Source organism: Phascolarctos cinereus, unplaced genomic scaffold, assembly GCF_003287225.1.
Source record: "Phascolarctos cinereus isolate Bilbo 61053 unplaced genomic scaffold, phaCin_HiC Scaffold_4;HRSCAF=312, whole genome shotgun sequence".
Taxonomy (NCBI): Eukaryota; Metazoa; Chordata; class Mammalia; order Diprotodontia; family Phascolarctidae; genus Phascolarctos; species Phascolarctos cinereus.
Window position 1 is genome coordinate 567,987,948 of NW_027555847.1, and position 13,866 is coordinate 568,001,813.

General features: G+C 40.0%; 1 protein-coding gene across 1 annotated transcript in view; it reads right to left on the reverse strand.

The window, feature by feature from the left end:
• Nucleotides 1-216: 216 nt before the first annotated feature.
• The window catches only part of RREB1 (ras responsive element binding protein 1), a 146,269-nt gene continuing 132,619 nt past the window's right edge, over nt 217-13,866 (reverse strand). Inside the window, 3 exon segments of the mRNA XM_021009852.2 lie at nt 217-3,907; nt 5,914-6,747; nt 13,111-13,275. Of these exon segments, the coding sequence (XP_020865511.1) occupies nt 3,384-3,907; nt 5,914-6,747; nt 13,111-13,275 (1,523 nt within the window). The 3' untranslated portion in view covers nt 217-3,383.

Genomic DNA, 13,866 nt, shown 5'->3' on the forward strand with positions numbered 1-13,866 from the left:
ATGGAAGCTGTTTGGGCAAAAGCCAGACAATCCTACCTAAGAAAGACACCACAGACTTGGAGCAACTTTTGGGCTCCAATTTAAATACGGGGCCCTACAGTTGAGGAACCTTGGACATGGGGAACGGCCACGTCAGTCGTTCTCCACTGCAGGCTAAGAGCAGGTGGCCTAATTAGGGCAAACTTTCAAGAAGAGTCTCATGAATCTGGTAACCTGTAATTTTTAAATATAACATTTTATTGCTTAGATGGTTCAATACAGAACAGCTTAACTTTCATTCTGAATTTGGAAGTACTGTACAACTAAATAAAAAGAGGAATAAAAAGTACCAGAACAAAACTTGTGATTCTCTGTTCATGTGGCATAGACCAGTTTTGTACACAACTTGTAGCAGCAGTTTTAAGTTCCCTTTAGAAAAATATGAATTCTACACATTTATTATTGTTTCCTGTTTAATGCATGGGCTGAAATCACTAAGATTAACTTCCTTCTTGAAGAAAGAGAGGGAAAGAGGATACAGACAAACAAGGGTCAGAGAATGTGATGAATCTTTCCGAAACTGGCATTCGACTGTCATGTAGCTCCCCAAAGCTATTAGAAAAAATAGCCCCACAGAGTTTTCTCTGCTTTGCTTCACAGTCAAGTGTTTAATGTAGTGATTGAATTATCTCAGCATTAAGTCCATTAATCAAAAAACAAAACAAAACAAAAAAAACTTGCACCTCAGACACAAAAAAATTTCAGAAGATCCATTTTTTTTTTGTAAAAGCCCTGAGAGGAAAAAAAAAAAAGAATCAAACAAAATGTATAGAGACAAATTAGCTGAACATGCAAACTAAGTCTAAGATTCACCCATAGTTTAAACACATTATAAACTTCACAGTTTAATATTGGGGGCGGGAAGGGGGAAAGGGAGGGAGACCCACAAACAGCAACAAATCTTCAAATTCAACTAATAAAAATGTCAAAAAAAAATGTGGCAAGACTTTATCATCTACGAGGATATAAAGACTAAGTAAAGCTTTAGATCAATAGTGATTATTGCTAGCTGTCGTCCCGGCGGCACTGCTGGGAGCTGATGATCTGCTACATCTCACTGCAGCACAGACATTAGTGATCGCTATCCCCCCACAATATTGCGCAGTTTAGCGTGGAGAGTCGCAAAAGAAACAAACAAACCAACAAAAAAAGCCCCACAAGAAACCCCAAACAGTAACATCAACAAGGAAAGGAAAATGGAGGATGTGTGAATTGGATTTCGATTCTAGAGATCACACCCTGTTTAGGTGGGAATCACTGGTTCTGATCCGTTTTTCTCTGGAGGAAAACCTTATTTTTAAACTGGTTCAGACATCCCCAATACATTTTTTTTAAAAAATCACCCATCTCAACCTTTTTTCTTTTCATATCATTTTTCATTATCTCAAGAACATTTATCTTCCTTTGTGAAGTCTGGGCAGTTGAGTTTCCACCTCCAGGAATTGGTGAAGAATTAGAGGACAAAAATTTTTAAAAAGGATGTATATGTTTGTGTCTACATATATACAGACATAGGGAAAGAAGGAGGGTGGTTTAAGGCCAAAAAGAGGAAGAAATCTTAGAGAGGAAACAAAGGAAGAAGAGGTGGGAAGGGCTGCAGCTGTAGTTGCAGTAGGAGAGGAGGAAGAGGGGTTCAAGTGGAGGAATGGCACAGGGCAGCCCTGGCAATACTATTGGCTCTATGTCCTAGAGGTCACAACTGAAGGACAAAAAAAGATGCTGAGCATGAGCTCAGCTACAGTAGGATACATTTTTTTTCTACCCCTCAATGTTTGTGGCTGCAGTGAATTTCACTGCCTACATGAGTGATACCTCTAAGAAGATTCTTCCTCTCTGCATCTAGGGGTTCAGATTCTCGAGAGGGAATCAGAAATGACATGTTCATCTTCACGCACCAGCCCAAACTGCGCTTGGAGCTTTATTACCAGTAGTAGTATTTCCTTGCTTTGCAAACAGGACAGTAGCAAAAATGGGTTAAGGCTTGCATTTCATTGAGCTGGAAGACTGAATACCTTATTTGGGAGTAACAGATTTCATCACTGCCTTTCTTTCCACAAAAATTCTTTGCAGTGCTTTCCTGATGCACTTGGAGGTCCCTCTCATCCCATTACCTCTACCACCTCCCCATGGGAGTGCATTTGTTTGCACACATACACATACTCCAATGAGTATGCTCGCTCTCTCTCTCGCTCTCTCTCTCTTGCTCTCTCTCTCTCTCACTCACTGCTGAGATGTTCCCCTGTACATTGGTGGTGATTACTGGTTGGCCTCCACTTTAGTTCTCCAGTCACTAAGGAAGGAAGGGTTCATTTAGGTTCAGGAGAAGAACTGCATTGTGAGGGCTAGTGAACTAGTGAAAGCTGGAATCAAACATTTACACAGGGATCCAAAGCTGCATCATAGATCTCCGCGGACAAATATTGCCCATTGGTTTCTGCTGACTGCAGAGACTAGCAACTGATGAATTTTAAAATAATAATAATAATAATAATAATAACAATAATAATAATAATACATATATTGAAGCAAAAAAAGAAAAATCAAACATATGACAGCTGTGCATAATTTCCATAGGTTAAGTTGCTAAGGTAACTCTTCTCTGTATGCTCAGTCCAGAAAAAAAGTCTTAAAACATTGAACAATAACACCATTTCTAATGCCGAAAAGAGTGGAAACAAGTATGAGGTTGAAGCTAGCATCTTTCCTGGTTTTGGCTTGAACCAATTTTGAATACCTTCATTAACCACTTGTCTTAATACCTGGAACCAGATCAGAGCTCCGTCATGTAGTAAGTACAAAAATGTCTCTGAGAAATTAACATCTCATCCAAATCTTCCTCTGGCATATGAAATTCACATCATTTTCTTCCAGTTATTAGCTGTGGTATCCAAGGGCATTGGTTTCTTTTCCCCATTTCCGGCTCACAGAACAAAACACGGTAACTATCAAAGTTCCACGCGAACAGGCTCACGCACACCAATACAAAAAGGTAACATTAATGCTTAAATGAAAAAGGTCCTCTCCAAATAATTCATTAAAATATCTTTTTTTTAAAAATCATTTTGAAAAAAAAAAGTCAATGATACCAAAAGATTTAATAAAGTAGTAAGGCACTCGGAATCAGTATATCGTGTAGTCTCTTGCATCGTTATACTGAAAGGGCTATGGCACTGGAGTCAGTCTGCCATACTTCTTTTCTTCCTTTCCCTCTCTCCCTCTCTCTTTCACTCCCTGACAACTGGAATCACTAAGACCCAGTGTGCTACAGATCTGGGGTACTTTTGCTCTGCTGGCTTTAGTTTATGTGCTGGGGACAGACGGGTGATTGGGTCACTTCCCCTGAGTCATTCCATTCCCACAAGTTGGGGTGCACTATCTGAAGAGGCAAGAATGTGGTTTGCAGGAGGCCTCTTGCTGTGCATGTCTAACAGATCCTGAATGAAGCCTGAGGGGCTCTCATGATCTGCGCTACCCTGAGACTCCTGCTCCTTTGTGCTGGCCCCCACGGCCGGTTTCTGGGCACTTTTGCTGGACTCAGCTAGACAAACACCAGTCGTCCTTCCACCCGATTTCTCCTCCTGACAACCTGAATCCTTGGCTGCACTGGCCAAGTTCTCTCTCCGGCTTCGAGTAATGGCAGAATGACTGTTGAGGTTTGGAGTGGAGTCTCCCTCATTTTCTGAGAGTGGATTGTTGCCACTGTGGATGGACTCATTCTCACTGTCATCCTCACCCCGATCTTCCTTGTCACTTTCCTTCCCATGGTGCCTTGTGTTTTTTACTTTCTGATGGATACGCTGATGACGAACCAGGCTGTGCTTCAAGGTGAAGGTCCGCTCACAGGTCTGACATTTATAAGGTCTTTCCCCTGGAGTAACAGGAAAAAAGAAATTAATTTCTGCACACATTAGTCTTACTCTAAGAATAGCATCCTCATGCTGCATTATCTGTCAATGTAAAAAACTTGATATCTAAACTGATAAGGAAAAATGGTATCATGGATTAAAAAAAAATTTATTTAAACTTGGGAAAGAATCTCCTTCTTTACCTTAAGTGGGGAGATGTAGGAAACAGGAAGGAATGGAGAGATGTTTTATCACTTTGAGTTTCCCAATCCCACTTCTTACTGATGCAGACCAAAACCCACAATCTTAATTTAGGCTTCTTGATTAATGTCTTACTGAGAATACCGAATGGCTCCATGTAGCTATCTGAGAAGCCTATGGGAATATATATCCCTTCTCCCCAGGGCCGGCACTAATGTTAAAGGCCCAAGGAGAATGCACAGAAATTATAAGTAACATTTAATAAATAAGGTACTTCCTGGGAAACACTCTGTGGACTCGTAATGGAACAGCTGCATTTCTTAGCCCCTACTGAGCAGCTGAGGACACCACCTGCTCAGAAACCTAAGAATATCTCCTCTGAAGAGGTTCACATTCCACAGTCCTTTAAAGCCTCTCATGAACAAGCAGGAACACTAGGGTTTAGTTCACCATGCATGAACTTAATGTGAGTGTGTGTGGAAGAGATGGAGAAAAAGCAACATGCAGCAAAGATGAACTGGTCTAATTCTATGAAACTGAATCCTGTATTTTTGGGGCTTATAATAAGCATCCAGGACTCATTCTACTTGTCAGAAGAACTAATTTACTAGCTCTGACTATGATTTATTTGAGGATTACGGAATAACCTCCAGAGATAATGAGAGCCAAGAGGAGTGAGGTCACAAACTTATACAAACACCCCAATAATAGACATTATATGTTCTGCTGCAGATTTCCTGAAAACCCTGCTGAGATGCAAATGCAACAGTACATTACATCAGGCCAGATCGGCCACTTCCACATTCAAGAAAGCAAAGAGCCCAGATGCCCAAGTGAACAGTGGCAGAAACTTCCCAGTGAATTTTCCCAGCTCCTTAACAGAAACTGCTGGTACTAATACTTGTTTGGAAATACGCAGAAGGGGGAAAGGCAATCACCCTCCATTCACACTAAACCAAATTTTGCACTGGACCTACAACACTGGCCTTGGGGGTGGCACAGTATGCTAGAGGGGAAAGCAAACTAAGTTTGCTAATAACACTCCTGGAAAAGAGTAATGATAAGTTGGCATTTAAATACTGTGCTTTATCATTGACAAATCACTCTCACATACATGGTTTCATTTGATCCTGTAAACAATCCCTATTACATAAGGTATTATCCCCATATTACACTGGGGACAGGGAGGTGACATGATTGAGCCAAAGCCAGACAACACAGTGATCAGGAAAATTGGGATCTCACCATGTTAAAATTCCTAACCCAAAAATCGTTTTGCCTACAGAATATGGACTCTGAGTCCTTGTAAAATCAAACTCATTTCACTATCAAGAAATTGAAGAAGCAATTTAAATCGAAAATGATGTGTAAAATGATAGGTAATACACAGCACACAAAGATTTGGGGAACACATCTGTGTCAAAGATAGTTTCCACCTTTGAGCCTAGCAGCACCATTACTTATGGTTCCGCCTGAACTGATTCCAAATGAAGGGACAAGAAATCGTCGTTTCTGTGGCAAACACAATTAAAAAAAAAAAAGCCTGAACCGGAGCAGTCAGATCAGGACTTCTACATGCTGGGCAGGCCAGTCCTTCCCAAAGAATCAGCTACTTATCCAAGGGGGGGCAATACAAACTCCACCAGCGTCCCAAGGAAACATGGAGAAAGGGAATTTATCCAGAGCACCCTGGAAGAGGTTAAGATGATTTCATCTAGGTTTTGCAGAGCCCTCCTTCTCAGGTAGGGCCCCATTCTGTTTGTTTCTATTTTACATTTTTAGAGGCCAAGATTCATTTGGCGTCACCCTTCAGGTTCAGTATCTTTACCTGTATGGGACCTCATGTGTCTCGTCAGGTCCTGCAGGGACCAGAATCTCTTATTGCACACCGTGCAGACTTTCTTCCTCTTGTCGGCCTTGGTGATGACACTCTTTGTCCCGTTTGTCTTTGGTTTCTTGTCATCGTCACTCTTCTCAGAGGACTTCCTCTCCGAGGCGCCCTCCCCTTCAGAGACGCTCTCGCTCTCCTCATTCTCCCTCCCCCCAGGGACGTCGCCCCCACAGGGGGATTCCACCACCTTCAAATCCATGGGGCTTTCAGCCAGCTCGAGGGCTGGCTCTGCAGCGCAGGGGCTGGAGGAGTCCTCAGCGCCACCACTCTTGCCCTCTTCCTCACTGGCTTTCTCCTCCTTCTGCTCTTCGTGAGTGTGGGCTTTCTTGTGGCGCATTAGGGTTCCAGGAAACTTGAAGCTCTTGCCACAGATGTCACAGGAATGCTTTTTGTCCTGCTCAGAGGGGCTTCCCCCCCCTGGCACTCCAGGGTCGCTCTCGGCCAGTTTGAAGTCCATCAGCTTGCTGGCAAAGTTGAGGTCCAGACTTTTGTTGCTGACAGCATCTTCCTCTGGGCCTTCGGGATCCTCCTGTTTGTCTTCCATACCCTCCTTCTCTTCTTCTTCCTCCTCCTCATCCTGTTGATCCTCTCCTCCGTCCTCTTCTCTTCCCTGGGGTGAGGTTATTTTCTCCTTCACCTCTTCTGTGGGAAGGCCTTTTGTTTCCTGGCTGTGTTCAGGAGCACCTTCCGATTGCTGCTGCTCTTTTTCCCTTGAGGTGAGGTCAAGCACTTCATTGCCTGTAACTGGGATCTCTGGGTCTGACTGGCTATCTGTATGGAAAAACACAGAAGGGAGAGTTTCAATGAAAATGTGTGCTAAGCCAAGATCCCTTTGCAAGGGCCCTGGGGGCCATAGCTGGTACTCATTGACCAACCCACAGCCCCAGGAAAGCTACTTTCCCTCCTTGGCCCTAGTTCACCTCTGCTGATCCATTGAGGGCCAAAGCACGTAAATTCTTCAAGGCCAGGTAAGCCTCATTTTCAGGGTTAGTCTGACAAGGAAGGCAGATTAGTCAGGACTTCTACACAAACTGTCCTGTCTCCTCAGGGGTGACTGTGCTTCTCGACTCCTGACGCTCACAACTCACAAAATTGCTTCACATAGGAAGCCTGGCTCCAAAGGTGGAAAAACGAGGAAGGTGTGAGTAACTCAATGAAGACAGAGATAGTGGATCTGAAAGAAAGGAGAGCTTTGGGCATTCAGGATAGGCACAGCTTTTGGGTTACTTAGTAAGTATAGTTTTAAGTTGCTTAACTAAGCATTTGGATGACTCAAGCATGCATGCACAAACATACACAAATCCTCTTCTCCCATCCTCCAAAATGCTCAAATACACATTTGCATAAGAATATTACAGAAATGAACCCCCAGCATATATTCGGAAAGTCTAGTAAACTAGTGTTATCTACACGGTACTTTAAATGACAAAAATCCTGCTGCAAAATATTTCAGAGGTAGAAATAGGCAACAGCTCCCTTGAAAAGTATTTCTCACTTTTAGGTGATGTGTGGTATAAATCACAGAAGAAAAACAATTATTCTGGAGGTGATAATATGTTGTGATAATCATTTTGTCGTGTGAAATTCCTGACTGGAATAAGGAAGTAGAGAATGCTGCAAGATTGGTTTTGTGAAGCACATGGTAAAATAAAGATTCTGAAAATTTTATGAGGGTAGAGAACTTCAGGCTGAGGCTGCTACACAATTTTCGGAGTCCATGTTTTTGTATCTATTTCTAATTAGATACATAGCATGAACTGAATAAACAGCACTGGATGTCAACCACATTTGTAAATGTAAATAACACATTTTATTCTGGGGCTGCTCGGGGGTGTAGTGGACATAGCACCGGGCCTGGAGTCAGGAAGACTCTAGCTCAAAACTCATCTCAAAGACTTACTAGCTTTGTGACTCTGGGCAAGCCATTTAACAGGTTTACCTTAGCTTCCTCAATGGCATAATGGAGTTAAAAACACCTGCTTCCTAGGGTTCTTATGAGGAACAATTGTGGCAACATGTGTGAAGTGCTCAGCACTGGCTGTGCCTGGCTGCGTGCTGCTGGGTGCCTGCCACGGCAACACTTAGTAGGTGCTGTATAAATGCTAGCTACAATTATTAATGTTGTTGTTGCTACTGGTGCACCAAGAGGTCTACCACTTACCACAGTTAACATGCATTTTCATTATCAAATGTACTCATTCCAGCATCTTTAACACAGAAGCAAAAACACTGAAAATGCTATCCTTAATTCAGAAAGATGTGCTATTTAGCTAAATTGCTAATAGCTTAGTTAAAGCACTGTTAGATTTTACAAACTGCTGAGATAAAGGCTTAGATAAATTCTCTGCAGTCAAATAAACATTAGCTTGTGGTCCAAATGTCTTACAGGTTTTCCTTTGTTAAGATAAGAGTTTAAGAGTTGTAAATGTTGTTATAATGCAAAAACATCAAAATGCCAAGAACTGTAATTATATATTTTGATTCGAAATTGTGCTTTCTTCCTTAATGCTCTCTGCAGCTGAATAACACAAATCCCAAGGCATTATCACAGGACTGGCCAATTATGTTTTACAACTGAGACTTTTTACATGAGTACATTATGAAAGGATGCTGTAAAAATTACAATTAAACTCATAGCTATCATTCTTCTCAAATTTCATACCTTGTATTGTTTGCCATCCAATCTGTTGTGATGGAATGAAAAATTCATAAACCATTCCTTCCTTGTATTTCAGTGATTTTCATATCTCTAGGGACACACAATTATTTATTCTAAAAGTATGTATCAAGGGTTTATACTATGTTCAACGTACTGAAGGGGCCTCCACTTAGCCTTAGAAATCCAGGTAGCTTAAAGTCAGATGTCCATCTCCTACTTAGACTTAGGAAATCAAGGTGTAACTTTCCAAAATTTAATCTAAATTAAATATGATTGGCTTTCCATTTTACTCTACTCTTCTATGGCTAGACTTTATAGGAATCTCCATTTTTGGGGGAGAATTCTGAATGTCTTCTATTGGGAATGTACTGGTATATGTATAATATTTTGAGAATGATTTTTTAAAAAAATTATCATTCTAATGTATTAATACCCTGGGCCCAGATCAGTGTTTACACCTGTGCACATAAATCAACGTAAGCCATGTTGACTAATCAAAGAAGCTCCCCTATATTTAAAACATACAAGGAAAGGAAACATTTAAAATTTTTTAATTCAAAATCCCCTTAATACCCCCACCCAAAAAGAAATTCCTCTATGCTCAACTCTCAAATGTTTACATTTTCTATAGGTTATAAGACTGTGACTTTGTAAATGTTATTTCCCATTGTCACTGATGCTTTCTTCAGATCAATTCTTTTATCATATTTAAAAAACATCACCACTTCCTGTCCTGTCCCCTACCCCAGTTTTTTTTTTAAAGGGAATTTTCTGTAAACAATAAGATTCTAGAATCAAAGATTAATAAAAAACTCTGGGTAAATTTTCTCATTTGTGCCACTCTATTACATCATGGATAATTTAGTTTCCTCTAAATATGCTAAAACTCCAGATAACACACACTAAAATAAAACTTATATTAAGTAGGAATGTTTTCTAACAGAGTAGCTAAAACTAATCCTCTTAAGGTCATTCTGTGAATCTAAGCAACCAAAATTATTTAACAAGTTATTTATCTGATCACACTTCATCTCCCCTACTCCTCAAATATCTAGCTTTCTCCTCCATTTCAGCTATTAAAATTCTGCTGCAATGCCTCACATAAGATCACAAAACAAAGAAATCGCCAGTTAAGCATCAATATATTTTCTAACTTCTCCTAGTTGTCATCTTCCTTATTAGTCTCTTGAGTTTCTTGAGAATTTTCAGCCCCAGCCCTTAGCATAGGACCACGGCACCTTATATACATTATGTTTCATTTAACTGAAAAGCTGCTTTAAAATATTAGAAATCAATTCCCAGTCCTCTCTAATAATATTTCTTAAACCCACTTTTCTCCAAAGTCACTTTAGCTTGGTAACTCAGGTGAGGACAAATCTATAGTTATTCCTAATATGAAGCAAAGGTTTTGGGAGTCACCTCAATTTCTTCTAAATTTCTGCAGCTACCTGTAAATAAGTTGTTCACTTACCACCAGGACAACTTACTATTTTATACAGCTTGTCTTCTCAGCCAATGAAACTGATAGTAAGAAAGTTCTTTGTGTCTGTATTTCACCTAAATTGCTCAAGTTCTTAAAAAAAAATCAGTAACAACAACACAAATTTCCTGTGAGGATGCTAAACTTACCTCAGGGAAACAGTAGGGGAATCAGTCTGTCAGTGAAGGAAAACAAGCTTCCTGTTCATGGATCTCAGAATTTTTAAACCTTGACTAGAAGAGCGTGAACCTCATATTCTCTAGTACTGACACAGATCGATACTGTCGGCTTGTCAGAGAAAGACCACTGACTATTCAGAGTAAATTTAAACCCAAGTTTCTGTTTAACTCTGACTTAGTCCAATGATTTAAAGCTACCTTTCCCAAAATTTTATTATTGTTGTTATTTCCACCTTCACTAAAGGGGAAATGGGAGGCAGAAGTGGGAGAAGACTTGGATGTTAACTTTTTTTTAAACATCTGCTTATTATCTTCTTACAGCAAGGTTCAAACTCAACTATAACATCATATTTTGGAAATTCAGAGAAATGATCTATTTGATAATGTATACAATAGGCAGTATAAAAATACCTAAGTCTTTCTACATCTACAGCTCCTTTTTTGCATAGCCTTTCCAAATTCCTTCTTGATAGGAATCCAGAAAAATCATTTGTCTCTTCCATCGCCATCACCTTGCTTTTATAATATCCTGCGCAGAACCTCTGAATTCTACTTCTCTGACCCCTTTTCCTTCCCCTGACTTAAATTTCAGCTATCTTTCATACTATAGATGATTACCACTATTAAAGCAGATACACTTCCTCTTTATTGCCTTCCCCATGTCCACCTCAAGTTCAGTTTTAAAGGGAAGCTATCAGATAAAAGGATAAACATGCTTTGGGTGGAAAAATTTAGAAACACAAAATTTGCATATGGATCCAACTTAAACAACTTTAAAATTTACTAGTTAAACTTTAGACCAACTTTTTAAAAAATCATGTTAGGTGGCTAAAAATTGCTTCTATCACTGGAAGGTTAAAAGTGCTCTCGCTGCATATCAAGGTTGTTTAATAAAAAATATATCTTAAAAAGCCAAGGGCTGTCTTTATCATGCCTTATAACAGCTGAATTATCCACTTGGAACTACTGTTTGTGAGCGACTTCAGAGGATTCATAAGCCATGAAATATGGAATTAGCATTGCGGCCAAAAGTTAAACATTAACACTTGCAGCATCCTTATGGATTTCCTGGAGGCTGAAGAGTAGATCAGGCCATGAGATTACTTTTATTTTGGCTCATAAGGAATCCAAGAATGAGCAAAATCCCTAAATCTGCTTTTACTATGCAATAACGAAAGCAAGATAGTAAGAGTGGGATAAAGACAAAACATAAATAAAACTATTTACAATATAATATATACGAAATATAAAATGTAAGTGGGAATAAAGATAGGATAAAAGGTATAGCATTATGCCTATATAACTTTTAAATAATTAGAAAGTCTAAATCAAAACCACTTTGCCTACACAGTAAATTCACTCAGGCTAGGGCAGTGGGAACTATGCATACCAAGAGCCCAAGGTTCTACTTGCCTTTTCCTTACTCATTCTTGCATTATAAGCAAAGAATAAGGAAGAAAGTTATTTCTGACCCAATCATCTCAGTAGCATCTCCTACGAAAATGGAAACTGTTGTTGATTGAGAAATGGGGCCCTTCCTCTCCTCCTCTTACTAACTGGTAAGACTGTCAGCAGTTTCTAAGAAGGACCAGCCTTGGTCTGGCCTGCTACACATCCCGCTGCACTTAATTTGAATGCTGGGCTTCCAACCCCAACCAACATTCAAACCTTTATGCCTAGTCAGCACAAGAAAAATCGAGGCCTGTCAGAGTCCCAAGGCTGTAATTACTACTGTAAATCAATAAATTTTATGGGAAGGTGAGAACTCCCAGATCCCCCCCCCACCCCGTTCCCTAAAAGGTCAAATGTCAAGGATTTCATTACTAAACTATTCAGAAGACTTGCACCCAGTTCTTGCAATACTGTTACAAAATACCAGCAATATTGTTACTAAACAACCACCAGCCATATTCACTGAGCAAATTTGTACCCACTCTTGGTGGGAGGAGAGGAGCAGAGAGTAGGAAAGCATATGAGTGGTGAACATGAGCAAACACGGAAGACTACGGGCAGAGCAAGCTAAAGGGGTAGCCACTGCAGCAGCCAGTAATCGCTCAGGGAGCGGCTGAAGGAACAAAGCACGTGTCAGCATCAGACATCCTGTTCAGGTAGAGCAGAAATGTGATTAAGGAAGAAAGGACATGCAGAGTGCTCTAAAGTAATGATGCAGTTTTGCTTTGGGAAGAGAGTTCAGAGGAAAAAAACAAACCTCCCCCCCCCCCACTTGGCCAAGGAGCTTAAGCATCCCTCAGTTGGCAGGTTCTGACCTAGTACTGACCCTTCTAGTACAGGGTCACCTTATTTATCCTAAAAGATGTGAACATCGATGAGCAAGGCCCTGAAGTTAAAGAACACAAGCCACCTAGGCCAGAGTAAAACATCTCTATTTTTTATCTACATGGACTGTATATCTATATATATTTAAAACCTTCTTTCATGAGATATATATATATATATATATATATATATATATATATATATATATATATATATATATATATTAAAAAAATCTCCCTTTCAAGTGCCATTAGCAAGGGCTTTGAAAAAAAATCATCAACACAACTCAAGAAATGATTTCCAAATGGGCCCTGGCTACCAGGCCGCCAGCATACTTGTTCCGAACAGTTCTGGCTCAATCCATCTCAGTAGCTTATACCTGACCTGGTATGTCTTAAACCCCTGACCACCAGCCCCAGTGTAACCTGGACTGGTTTGGTGGCTTTCTGCAAAAATCTTCATGAAAAGCACATGAATGATCTTTTTTTTTCTTTCTTTCTTTCTTTCTTTCTTTCTTCTGAACAACCTGAAAGAACTACCTGTGCTATCATGAGATCCAACATCACTTTCTTTTGACTGGGGGATAAGCCCGTTTCTTCTCAGGGAGCAGTTGGCAACTCCGTGTTTGCGCAATTGGTGCCGTTCACAGTTAGATTTGGTAGAAAAGAAGGCGTCGCATTTTTGACAAGGGTAGGGCTTCTGACCTGAAGCAGGAAAAAAGATAGATTTATCTGACTTTCTAATGAAAGATAAGAGCTACTTTATTTTGCTGGGCAATATTGGTAGTTGTCCCCCGCCCCCTTACTTTGGTTGAATGTCAGTAAGCTTTTAAAAACAAAACAATGAAACATCTAATATGTCTCAAAAACTGAGCAAAACATGCTTTTATTCTTCGAAATATTGAATGAAATATTATTGTACAATTAAAACATTTTAGTTTTGCCTTGGCATGAGGGGACTGCCAGGGTGTAAAGTAATTCTACCACAGCTTACAAATGCCTGCCAAAAGGGTCACATAGTCAATATATGCCAAGACATAAGAGGGATTGAACCCAGGATTGCTGGACTCGAATACCATGCTACCTACTTGGAAATTATCATGTAACTGTAGAAATTTTCATTCAACTAGCAAAACAACAGCAAGTTACTTGAAATGATAAAGAGTAAATCTAACTGAAACAATACTGTAAAGGAATTTTGAAATCAGACAAAAAAATGGTTCTTTCTCTTTCCACAGGATAAATGGGCCATAAGACATTTTTCTACAATTAAAGGATGAAGATGTAGGAGAAAAG